The sequence below is a fragment of the Aquarana catesbeiana genome, linkage group LG06 (assembly GCF_042186555.1).
Source record: "Aquarana catesbeiana isolate 2022-GZ linkage group LG06, ASM4218655v1, whole genome shotgun sequence".
Lineage (NCBI taxonomy): Eukaryota > Metazoa > Chordata > Amphibia > Anura > Ranidae > Aquarana > Aquarana catesbeiana.
The window spans coordinates 109619155-109631611 of NC_133329.1; the positions used below are offsets into that span (position 1 = coordinate 109619155).

The window sequence follows — 12457 nt, forward strand, 5'->3', positions numbered from 1 at the left end:
AATTTTTTTCAGAGGTTTTTAACCTCTTTAATGTTGCTGAGAGCCTGAGCCAAAGAAATGTGTGTAAACCGCTCATGTAGTGTATAGAAACAGAATGTGTATAGAAAGTCCTGTGTTTGCCGCTGAGAGTGTTGGCAGGGAAGAGAGTTTGCCTATGCTCCGAATGATACTGGAAATTATAAGTGTCCTGAGAGATGCACCCAAACTAGCCGCTCCTGCCCTCTCCACAGCCACTCCAGCACTACAGTGAGCACTGGATGGGCAAAGCAGAGAGCGGGTGGCTGACAATCACTGGCTCTCTGCTCACTGAAGACTGAGAACTGAGAGATCAGTGGTCAGAGGCAGCGGGGAACAGATGCAACATCGGACCGATGCTGCATCCACCTAGGTGAGTATTATCTTTTAAGGATAAAATGTTTAAAAAAGTGCATCCTGTAAAGAAAACACGTGACAATTATCCGTTCTATATCCCATGTTGTTGATTTTCATTCTTTTGCTAGGCTATGTTGGTAATAATATCTTCACAATCCAACACACTTCCAGGTGTATTGATGCCTGGTCCCCCTTTGCACACTGCAGTTCCATCCCCCAGCCCCTAAAGAACACAGTAGTGACCTTGGGGATGATGCGAGAAAGCATGCATGCTGAAGAATCTTTACTAACCTTCACAAGAGAGCAAAGAAAAGTTGGCAGTGTGGCACGTGAAAAAATATATCTAAACCCAAGAACAACATTTTTTATGGCAGCTTATCAGTCCTTAGATGTAGTGGCTACATTAGTTTTTTTTATATTCTTAATCTTTTTATTTATTTTCATCTGGTGATCCTGCCAATAACACACTTCCCATTCTAGGGTGACAATGCTCATTTACTGTACTCTATCTAGGTATTCTCTATCTGTATAGAGGAGCAGTGTTGTCATCCTATGAAATGAAGCATTTAGAACTACAGAACACTTCCTGCTCTCCTGTTCTCCACAACGTGGTTGGTTGTAGTTCAGCATAGATGTTAATATAGAAAGCTGGGAACAATGCTAACAGAATAGGTTGCAGCACAAGGCACACAAGGTTTTCAGCTCACTAGATTTCCATCAAGGTCAACTGATATCTTTTGCGCTTATCATACAGATATTAAAAACATTTCCCATGGTAAATTTAACAGACCAAAAAATAGCAAATAAGAAGAGTGTATTGTTGGAGTTTACATACATTTAACTCTTTTTTGCAAGACTGCACTTTTTAAAAAATGTGTTAGCGTCACATTTAGAAAGTCACAGTAAAGACAACCGGGTTTTCACTGTTCTTTTGCATTAATATGATTTATGTTGATCAGGAAACATGGCTGCTGTTTTTCACAATCTGAACTTGGCCTCTAATAATATGACGCCTGGTATTTTCTTCCCTGGTGTCTATGTAATAGACTAAGGAAAGATGGCCACCGGCGCCTGATGTTTTCTTGGTCCTTTTGTGGCTATTCCATGGCAATTAGTAGGCTATTTATAGGACAGGGATCCCACGTCAGCATGGCAATGTCCCCTGAAGACACGCTGTTGCACAAAACGTGTAGGGGCGGAGCTACGTGATGATAACACACCGCTGCTTTTGGTTCCTCTGTTTGGTGGAAGAAATGCAGGGACGTGGATTTAATTACAAACATTTGACTTTTATTCATTGAATTATTTTATTGATTGATATTTAATTTTCTTATTTTAAAGGGATGGTCTATAGCAAGAAAAAATACTGAAAAAAACTGTATGTTGCTTTGAAGAGATGGTGTTTGTTTGTGATGCCAAAATTTCTATCACATAAAAGTTCAAACTTGATATGATTGGAAAGAGATATCAGCACGGTCATCACCTGATCATCTCTGTCCACCTGACTGCCTCCTGCAGTTCCATGAGACGCTCCTTGTACTGGTTCCTTTCCATCAAGACACGAGCCATCTCCACACGGGTAAAGCGCCTGCGCTGAGCGATAGGGATGTTATCCTGCAGCGGGGAAGAGCTCTGAAAAAAAAAAGATATGAAAAAGAACATTACACAGAGTCAATTCCATTTAAAGAGGATTTATGAAATAATTTTAAAAAAATAAAAGAAAAAGTGGGCATTGCTTTGGACACTTCTTATAAACCAGTGGTAATTTATATAATACTCAGAAAGCAAATCTAGACTGAGGAGGCATAAACAGGTGGCACTGCAGGCAATATCAGCACTCTTACCTCCTGGTCCAAGGATGTGCAGCTAAAGGGCACCCTAAATTTCCTAAAACGCAATTTTTGCAGAAATGCTACATACATATATAGGACAATGTTCTTAAAGTGTTACTAAACCCACAACATTAAAATAAGTTTGTATATGGAGTAAAGCATGCTTGTTATATTCCCTGTAGAACCTAAGGGGTTAATCCTCCGCATTGTGTAAAAAGTCTGTTTGATTCTGTCATCTCTGATCCTCACCTTCTTCCAAAGTCCCCAATCCATCTCCTGATAGTACAGAGCCTTTGGAGTCACTCTGCACAGTTTTGTGCTTTTATTTCTTGGGAGGGTGCATGTGATCAGCACAGGGCCAATCAGCACTGTCCACACAGAGGGTCAGGGGTCCTGCAGCCTCATAGGACAGTCAGAGGAGGATGAAAACCTCTCCTACAAGCTTTAAACCAGACTCTAATAGAAGCCACAATACTTTTATATACTGCTGATGATAAAAGGCATTTAGCAGTTTATATTTACTAAAATGATTGCATTTCCATGTTCTGTGTACTGTGGAAGACCAGATATAGTGAATGCAGGGTCCTGGGTTTAGTAACACTTTAATGTATGACAGTGAGACCAACTCCCTCCCTGGCATACAGTTACAAACAAAACAATTTAAAGGGACTTTGTTATGAGATGTTGGGGGGCTGCCATTTGTGGCCTTTGTATGACCACATTGCATGCATTTTTAAGGTCAATAACACAAAATATTGAAGCAAGATGCGGCAAGGCACATAGGGGGTTATTTACGAAAGGCAAATCCACTTTGCACTACAAGTGCAAACTACAAGTGCAAAGTGCACTTGAAATTGCACTGAAAGTGCACTTGGAAGTGCAGTCGCTGTAAATCTGAGGGGTAGATCTGAAATGAGGGGAAGCTCTGCTGATTTTATCATCCAATCATGTGCAAGCTAAAATGCTGTTTTTTATTTTCCTTGCATGTCCCCCTCGGATCTACAGCGACTGCACTTCCAAGTGCACTTTCAGTGCAATTTCAAGTGCACTTTGCACTTGTAGTTTGCACTTGTAGTGCAAAGTGGATTTGCCTTTCATAAATAACCCCCATAGCATTCCGAAGAAGATTAACGATGGCAGCCCCTATACTACTCTTATCATGGAATCAGTTTAAGGTCAAGCAATGGCCTTGTAACATGATAGAAGCAGTGTCAGACCAAAAAAAGCTACACAATTTACAACTGATCTCAGCAATATATGGAAGTCATTAATTAATAATAGTATTTAAAAATGTTCTTTGATAAATTAAACACACAGTAGTATGTGGTAATTACATGGAAATATATATGGCACGTGTGACCATGGTTTCAGCATCAAGGTCAAAGAGGAACCACAACGTGAATGATTCACGGGACATTTTGTTCTTCTGTATGGTCAGCAGAATTACAGTTTTACTGAAACATTGAAAATTGTGCAACATTTTGAATCTTTTTGATGCATAAAAAATGAATAGAAAAGCAAATATTATTTCTAAATGTATTGGTTTTAAATAATGCAATACCCCTAAGGTCCCCTATACAGAGGCTTTTGTTTGCTTCTGAGCTGCTTTTCTTCCCAATAGATGTGAATGCAAAAGCAGCTTCCAGTAGCCCGAACGAATCAATCGAATAAACTCCTTGAGCATTCTAAAGCCTCGTACACACGATCGGATTTTAGGCAAACAGTCTGTCATCACACAATTCCTTGCTGAAAATCAGATTGTGTGTACAAGGCTTAAGGCAAATCAAAATAACTCAGAAGCAAGTAAGGAGCAAATTACATCCACTCAAAACCCCTGAAAGTATAGTGAATGTATTTGCTTCCATGTTTGAAGCCTGTGTATACGAACCATAGGAAAACTGGTACTGTTAGCAAATATGTACTTTACATCAATACAGAATAAAAGCAGTTGCTTCTATTTAATCTGACAAGAAGCATTCTCACAAATGATGACTATTCACCACCCTGCAAAATCACTTACCTCATCCACCTCCTCTTTGGGTTCTTGCATGGCCACAATGGCTTCCGACCTCACCCTTAATTGTAAAGCAAAAATATTATTTTACTTTTAATTAAAGCAGAACGATAGAAAGGAAAAATGAAAGAAAATAAGAATGTTTCCTTGACTTTTCTTGTGCCATGTACCATAAAGCCCAACTCCAGCCATCATTTTTCATTTTGGGAGTAGGGAGATGTTCAAATAGGATTTTTATAACAGCTTACCTGTAAAATCCTTCCCGGGACACAGAGCACCATAGTAATTACTATGTGGGTTATAGACCACCTTCAGGTGATGGACACTGGCACACCCTAAACAGGAAGTTGCCTCCCTATATAACCCCTCCCATACCGGGAGCACCTCAGTTTTTGTAGCAAAGCAATATACATATACAAAGAGGGGAGGGACCCCTGTGTCCCGTGATGTACTCCAAGAAAAGGATTTTACAGGTAAGCTGTTATAAAAATCCTATTTTCTTTATCGTACATCGTGGGACACAGAGCACCATAGTCATTACTATGTGGGATGTCCCAAAGCAATGCTATTTGAGGGGAGGGAGACACAACAAGCAGGGCGCTCAACAGACTTGATGACCTATACTGCCGCCTGCAGCACACTGCGCCCAAAGGCGATATCTGCATGCCCTTTTTTACATCCACTTGATAAAATCTGGTGAATGTATGGACTGCAGACCAAGTTGCGGCCTTGCAGATCAGAGCGATGGAAGCTTGGTGATGCACTGCCCCAGAAGCACTAACTGCTCTAGTAGAGTGCACTTTGACATGAAAAGGTGAAATCTTACCTTTTAACCATTAGGCCTGAATTATAACTTGCCAAATCCACTTAGCAATAGTGTATTTCGATGCTGCCTGTCCCTTCCTAGGACCTTCTGGCAGCACAATAAGACATCAGTCTTTCGGACCTGAGCAGTCGTCTTTAAATAGACCTTGACCGCTCTCACTACACCAAGACAATGTAGTGAGTTCTCTACCCCAAAACATGGTTTTGGAAAAAACGACGGTAGGACAATATCTTGGTTTAGGTGAAAACCTGAAACCACCTTAGGCAGAAGACTTGGATGAGAACCCAACACAAACTTGTCCTCCTAAATAATTAAATATGGCTTCTTTACAGGAAAGAGCAGCCAACTCCGATACCCCTTTTTGCAGAGGCTATAGCAACCCGAAACACTAATTTCCTTATCAGAAGGACCAAGGGAGTATGCTGTAACGGTTCATAGGGCTGTTTTTGCAACAAACTAGGTTCAAGTCCCAAGGGTTCAAGGGTGATCTAACTGGCTGAATAAACCGCATTACCCCTTGTATAAAAACAATGGACCAAGAATGCGAAGCAATCGGTCTTTGAAATAAGACCGATAAAGCAGAGGCTTGGCCCTAAATAATACTCAAGGCCAGCTTCATTTGTACTTGTAAAAAAAACAAGAATTCTACCTAAGCTATATTTCCGTGGGTAAAAACCCTTGGATTCACACCAGAAAACATAAGCCCTCCAGACTCTATAATATATGACTCTGGAAGCGGGCTTCATTAATGAGGGTAGAAATCACTGACCCAGAGAGACTACGTCTCTTCAGAATGTGGGCTTCAATAGCCAAGCCATCAAACTTAGAGTTTGTAACGTAGGATGGAATATCAGCCCCCGTGAGTGTAGGTCTGGATGCAGTGGAAGGGTCCATGGGTCCCCGACCGCCATCTTTACGATATCTGCATACCAGGACCTTCTGGGCCATGCTGCGGCTACAAGAATTACTGGCTTTCTTTCCAGCTTGATCCTGCAAAGAAGCCATGGCAGCAACTGAATAGGGAAAAAAGCCTAAATCTGTGAAAACTGTATGCTAGTCTGACGGACAAAAACCAACGCTAGGGCAGCTATTGGCTACTGGCTATAAACTTCCTTGTTTTAGTCCGGTCGTATGTCATCACGTACGAATCCGTTGGACTTTGGTTGATCGTGTGTAGGCAAGTCCGTTCATTCGGAAAGTCCGTCGGAAAGTTCGTCGAAAAATCCGCAGGACAAAGTCTGCCGTAAAGTCCACTCGTGTGTATGCGGCATTAGTGCCCCCTTGGCAATTGATATAGGCCACAGTTGTGGCATTGTTGGATTGGATCCTGACAGGACAATCCCGTAACCTGAATGTTCAGGGCTTCAGAGCCAGACAAGCTGCCCTAATCTCTAGGATGTTGATGGGCAAGGCTCTTTTGTTTCAGGACCACTGTCCCTGGACAGTTGTCTTTTCCAGTACTGCTCTCTACCCTGAAAGGTTGGCATCTGTCGTTACCATTTTCCAGGTAACTGGTATGAAGGATTTTTCCTTCTGCAGATTCCCGGATACCGAGCACCAACTGAGGCTTTGGGACACCTTTGGGAACAACCGCATTGGCAAATCTAGAGCTTGAACCGTCTTGTTCCAAGTAGACAGGATACTGTTTTGCAACAGTCTCGAATGGAACTGGGCATAGGGAACTGCTTCGAATGAAGCCACCATCTTTCCTAACGACCTCATGCAAAGGCGACTGGAGGGATCTCTTTTTGACCTGACCACCTGCACAAGCTCTCTTAAGGCATTGCTCTTTGCCTTAGGCAAGAGCACCTTTTTCTGGGCTGTGTCTATGACCAGACCCAAGTACTCCAGCCTTTTTAGCGGTTTTAAGGAAGACTTCTCTAGGTTGAGAATCCAACCTAGAGTTTCCAGGTAACTGGTTGTAATGCGCACGCTTTGCTCCAAACGAGCCACGGACTGGTCTATTAGCTATAGATCGTCTAGGTACGCCAAGACTGTTATGCCCTGTGCCCTTAACCAGGCTAGAGGTGGGGCCAGAACTTTTGTAAACACCCGGGGTGCTGTAGCTAGCCCGAAGGGCAAGGCTACAAATTGAAAATGCTGCTGTTCTACCTCGAACCCCAGAAACCTTTGGTGAGCGGGAAAAATAGGGACATGCAGATATGCATCCCTAATGTCGATAGACGCCAGAAGTTCTCCTTCTTGTAGGATAGAAACCAACGACCTGATCGACTCCATGCGAAAAGAGTGGATCTTCAGGAACTGATTTAGATTCTTTAGATCTAGAATGGGTTTGACATCTTCATTCGGTTTTGGTATCATAAAGAGGGTTGAGTAAAAACTTTGTTCTTTCGTGGGGATTTGTATGGTCACCCCCTGAGCCAGTAATCGGTCTAGTGCCTGAAACAGAGATTGCCTTTTCCCTGGATCTTTGGCGACGTTTGACCTCAGAAAACGAGACAGTGGAAACTCCCGAAATTCCAGTTTGTACCCTAGAGTTACCGTGGAGATGACCCATCGGTCCTGAATTTCCTCTTGTCAGACTTCTGAGAACTGCAGAAGTCTTCCCCACACCCTGTCGAGGGGGGGGCGCCCCTTCATAATGAGGCTTTAGATATCTGTTTTGCAGGTTTCCGGCCCCAGGACTTCTTTTCTGCCTGGGCTTGACCCTGAGGCTTTCCTCTAGACTCTGATGGCGGAGGCCGTCACCACTGCCTAGAGGTGGATGCCCCTGGCGCAGGAGAAGGAATCCGATTAAATGAAGGGCGTTTACTCCTTCTCTTAACTGGCAAAAGAGTACTTTTCCCACTTGAAATCTTTTGGATGTATTTGTCCAAATCATCCCCAAATAGCCAATCCCCATGAAAAGGAGTCACAAGCTTTTTGCATGGTCCTTTCGGCTGACCAATTTTTTAACCAGAGGATTCTACGCATGTATACTAGCACAAGCGCAAGGCGGGACGCCTGGTGAATAGGATCTTTAATGGCGTCTATGGCAAAACATAATGCCCTTGGCAGTTCGGCCAAATCCCAGGCTTGCTGTACAGGAACCTCCTTAAGGGCCTGTCTAAACTGGTCCTTTAGGGATTGACAGATGCCTATTTCAGCGACTGCAGGCTGAGTAACCACACCTGCCAAAGAAAAAGAGGATTTTAACAGGAATTCAAACCTTTAACTGTTGGATCCTTAAGCATTTGTCCATTGTCTACTGGACAAGTTAGACTTTTATTCACACTGGATATAGCAGCGTCAACTGCTGGTACATTCCATCTGTTGGTGAATTTCTCCTCCATGGGATAGAGTACTGTGAATCTCTTTGGAGGGAGAAAAGGCTTATCCCATTCAGCAAAAATAAGCTCTTCTAGTAATGCATGGACAGGAAATGCATGCAAAGGCTGTGAAGGTTTTAAGGAACCCAAAGAAGAAACTGAACTTTCAGCTGACTCAGTTAGGGGTAGCTTAAAAGTGGAACGAACCATCTCCGTAAGAGATTGTACCAGCAATTGCTCAGATTGCGAGGCTGAAAAGGGTTCATCCACCGCTTCCTATTACTTTGGATGCAGGATGCGATTAAAGCCGCTAATCTTCCCTCTAGCCCCAACAGGGCATCTTCAGTCACGTATACAGGGGCTGAGATGTGAGAAGCAGCTGCACCACCAATTGATTCCAATGACTTACCCTGGCTTGCCACATCTGGTATTTCAGGAGAAGATGACAGTGTGGAGGCACGACTGGAGTTCTCAGTACCTAGGGGTGAATTTTTTGCTACTTTTTTTGAGGTCTTTGTGGTGTCCTTTTTAGTAGGCAAAGTCTTAAGCACAAAAGCAGAGGCACTATTTAAATGCACTAATCGCTGAACAATAGTCTGACAGTGTAATGCCGCTAATACAAGTTCAGCCTAGCGCTGGGAAAAATGTCCTTTCCATATTGGCAATGCCCATTTGCAGCCCTTACGTGCTCCACCGCTCCTGTGTCCCCAGTGGACAGCCTACACAGCCGAGGAGAGACTGCTCTCAGTATAATATCTCCCCCTGCGCTTGTCTCCCCCTCGTGGACCTACGTCCCACACATGGCGCCGTGCCTAGGCCCCGACCCCTCCCTGCACACCCGCCCCCCCTCTTTCATTTGAAATTTAAAATGTTCCCACGTGCACGCGGGTGGCCTCGTGGGGGGGGGGCAAAGCCTACAATGACGCCGAACAGGGGGAGACCTTAGAGCCAAAAACCAGGACCTTCGCACCCCCCTGCGGGAGAAGGGGGGTATTGCAAGGGGGGCAGCAACCACCGCTGATTTCCCTAACCCTCTTGGTCCCTCCGGGGGGGAGAAATGCAGGATGGCAGATCTCTTACCTACAAGAGGAATCTCTGTGCAAGCTGCTGCTGATCCACACAGACTGACACTGAGCTGAAGTGAAAACATCAATTAAGGTATGTGCATATACTCCCTCTAGTGGAGATTTTAGGGCATGACAACATTTTTCCCTAAGGAAGAAAAAAACATAGGTGGACTTTTACAGTTCCTAGGCTTCTTCCCGTACCTTATCCTCGCTGCAGGATACTGCTGTAATAGACAGATCTAAACTTCATCCATCACGGCAGGCTGCGTTAGCAAACATCTAAGGACCAGGTCCCTTTTTATCGGGGTTCCACTCCCTTGGACCTGTATTAGCACCGCCAGGAAAAACTTTAGGTAATGTAAGCATGACCAAAGCCCTGGGTCCCGGGTCCAGCCCTGCAAGGAGAGGTGTTACAGGCAAAACCTCGTTCTTCTTATGCGAGGCACGGGTACCATCCACCTTGGCCTCAGTGGCACTTTGGATGGATCCGGTCTATGGAGGCTATTTAAATCCAGCAAGGATCCCTCCTGGAGCTCCTCAGAGCACATCTTCACCCGCGACTAACACCTTAGACACTGGTGAAAAAAACTGAGGTGGTACCAGTATGGGAGGGGTTATATAGGGAGGCAACTTCCTGTTTAGGGTGTGCCAGTGTCCATCACCTGAAGGTGGTCTATTTCCCAAATAGTAATTACTATGGTGCTCTGTGTCCCATGATGTACGATAAAGAAAATGTGTCTTTGTCTGTGTGTGTGTGTCCCTGTTCAAAAGATCTCCTATTACTTCTTGTCCTGACAAAGAGTGAGAAAGTCTAGCCAATAAGACACCATCATAAAAAGTACTAACCCAAAACTCTAACCCAGTGTTTCTCAAACTTTTTTCAGTCAAGGCACCCTTTAAAATTCCACACAATCTTGAGGCACCCCTTTCGAAATTAAAAAGAAAAACGAAACTAATAATTTTGCATAATGTAGCAACATCCACATGTGTAGGACACCCGACATTAAAGGTGATTTATTTTTCCAAAGCAAATACACCTTTGCACACTGGTACTGATTATTAATCCAATTTTTCTCTTCTACCTTGGTTTCTCTCCCTCACTCAGATAATATGACCATGGTGCTGAAAGAAAGGGTCAAACAAGGATGCTGTGCAGGTGCCTGACATCCTCCTTATCAGCTGATGACATCATTGGTTGTTAGGACACCTAACCTGTGGCTTTGTGTAACTAATAGGAAGGCTTGATCCACCCACTGACTTGTATACAGTTTTTGGGCAATATCTAGGTATTTTGCCAAGGCACCCCTAAAGACACTTCTAGGCACCCCAGAGTGCCTGGGCACCCTGATTGAAAAAGGCTTCTCTAACCCATCCCCACTATCCAAAAAGAAATAAAACATTTTGGCTGCTCCCCTCTCTTTCTGGCCTCTCTCTGCCAGCACCCCCTGACTTCCAGAAGGCCCTCGCAATAGATAAGTCATTGAGGGTAGTGACCTTCTGGGTCACGTAAAATTAAAAATATCTTGAAACAGTATAGACTGAGTAGAGGTTTGTTTCTTTCTCCACTTGACATGTATGTTGATAGTCTTTCATGATAGGACTGCATCAGGTGGAAGTGATTTGAAGCTGTTTACTGTTTTGACATGCTCTATGGCCGTGGTCTTCAAACTGTGGCCGGAAGCGGCCCTTTTGCTTGCTTTTATCTGGCCCTTGGAGCACTATTTCATCCACTGACACCAACAATAAGGCATAATTCCCCCACTGACACCAACGAAGGGGCACAATTCCTCTCAATGACACCAATGATGGGGCACAATTCTTCCAATGACACCAATGATGGGGCACAGTTTCTCCCAGTAACACCAACAATGGGGCCCAATGACACCAATAATGGGGCACAATTCCTCTCAATGACACCAATGATAGGGGCACAATTCCTCTCACTGACACCAACAATGGGGCACAGTTCCACTCACTGACACCAAAGAAGGGGCATTGTTTACTCCCACTGATGCCGGGACATTTTCTACCCCCAATGAACAGTAAACTGGCCCTTTGTATATAAAATTTAGAGACACCTGCCCTATCGAAAGCAAGAGGTATATGACTTGAATAAAGAATTATATAAAAATAAACATTTTGTCTGGTGTTGGTTTTAACCTGCATTAAAAAGGGTTTATTTTCATTCATACCTCTTAAGGTCCTCCTCCAGCTCTTTAATGCGTGCCTCCATTTTAGCCTTGGCCTGCTTAGCAGCCTCCAGCTCCCCTTTAAGAACCTCCTGTTCTCCTGATAGCTGATCCACCTTTGCGATCAAGTCATTTTTAACCACATTTAATGCGTTCCTAAAAAAAATAATTTAAACACATAAAACATACTGTATGAACATAAGAGCTAAGTGATCATTTCCACAAGTGACCTGAAAGTAACTGTGGCACTTCCAAATAAAAAACTTACATAATATAGCTCTTCTAATGCATAAATGTCAGCAGCTGAATAAAATACAAATCATACTTTTATACAGTGAAATTTTGGACCAATATCAGTTCTTTCTAAAGCCACTGGTGCAGGTTACTTGTGGACATAGAAGACATATTCTTCTTATTTCTGCCTGGGTGAAGTATCCAATGCAAGGGAAAATATTTCAATGAGGTGTGCAATTTACCTTTCTATCTTTCTATCTATATCTGTATAAATTAAAGTCTGGCCAAGGAAGTTCCACCTTCCACCATAAACAATACCTCCTCCACCCTCTGTAGCTAGTGACCGAATCAATTAAATCCTAATTTACAGTAAGTGTTCCAAATACTTGCCTTTATCTGTGGTCATGTGTGGTCTCACGTCTTCTCCTCACCATAGAGTGGGAGAGTCCTTCTTTGGGTGTCTATATCACTGCCCCGTGACGTGAACATTTTCTCATTGGTTGTCCCTCGACAGGGTTTACACATATACTGATGACTTCAACAGCAGTGTGGTGATATCAAGATGAGGGGCGGCAACAAGCTTGGTGGTGGGCTTAGACTGCGACACTGGATCACTGTTCTCCATTAGTGGAATTGGTGCTGACAAGGGACATG

The 12457-nt window shown here is 43.6% G+C and overlaps 1 protein-coding gene across 6 annotated transcripts in view; it reads right to left on the reverse strand.

Annotated features, from left to right (window-relative positions):
• MAPK8IP3 (mitogen-activated protein kinase 8 interacting protein 3) overlaps positions 1 to 12457 on the reverse strand; it is a 169572-nt gene that overhangs the window by 61615 nt on the left and 95500 nt on the right. For all 6 annotated transcript variants that reach the window (XM_073636674.1, XM_073636671.1, XM_073636670.1 and 3 more), the window contains 3 exons: positions 11573 to 11725; positions 4225 to 4279; positions 1856 to 2004 (listed from right to left, as the gene is read on the reverse strand). In XM_073636674.1, the coding sequence (XP_073492775.1) occupies positions 1856 to 2004; positions 4225 to 4279; positions 11573 to 11725 (357 nt within the window). The remainder of the gene's footprint in view (positions 1 to 1855; positions 2005 to 4224; positions 4280 to 11572; positions 11726 to 12457) is intronic.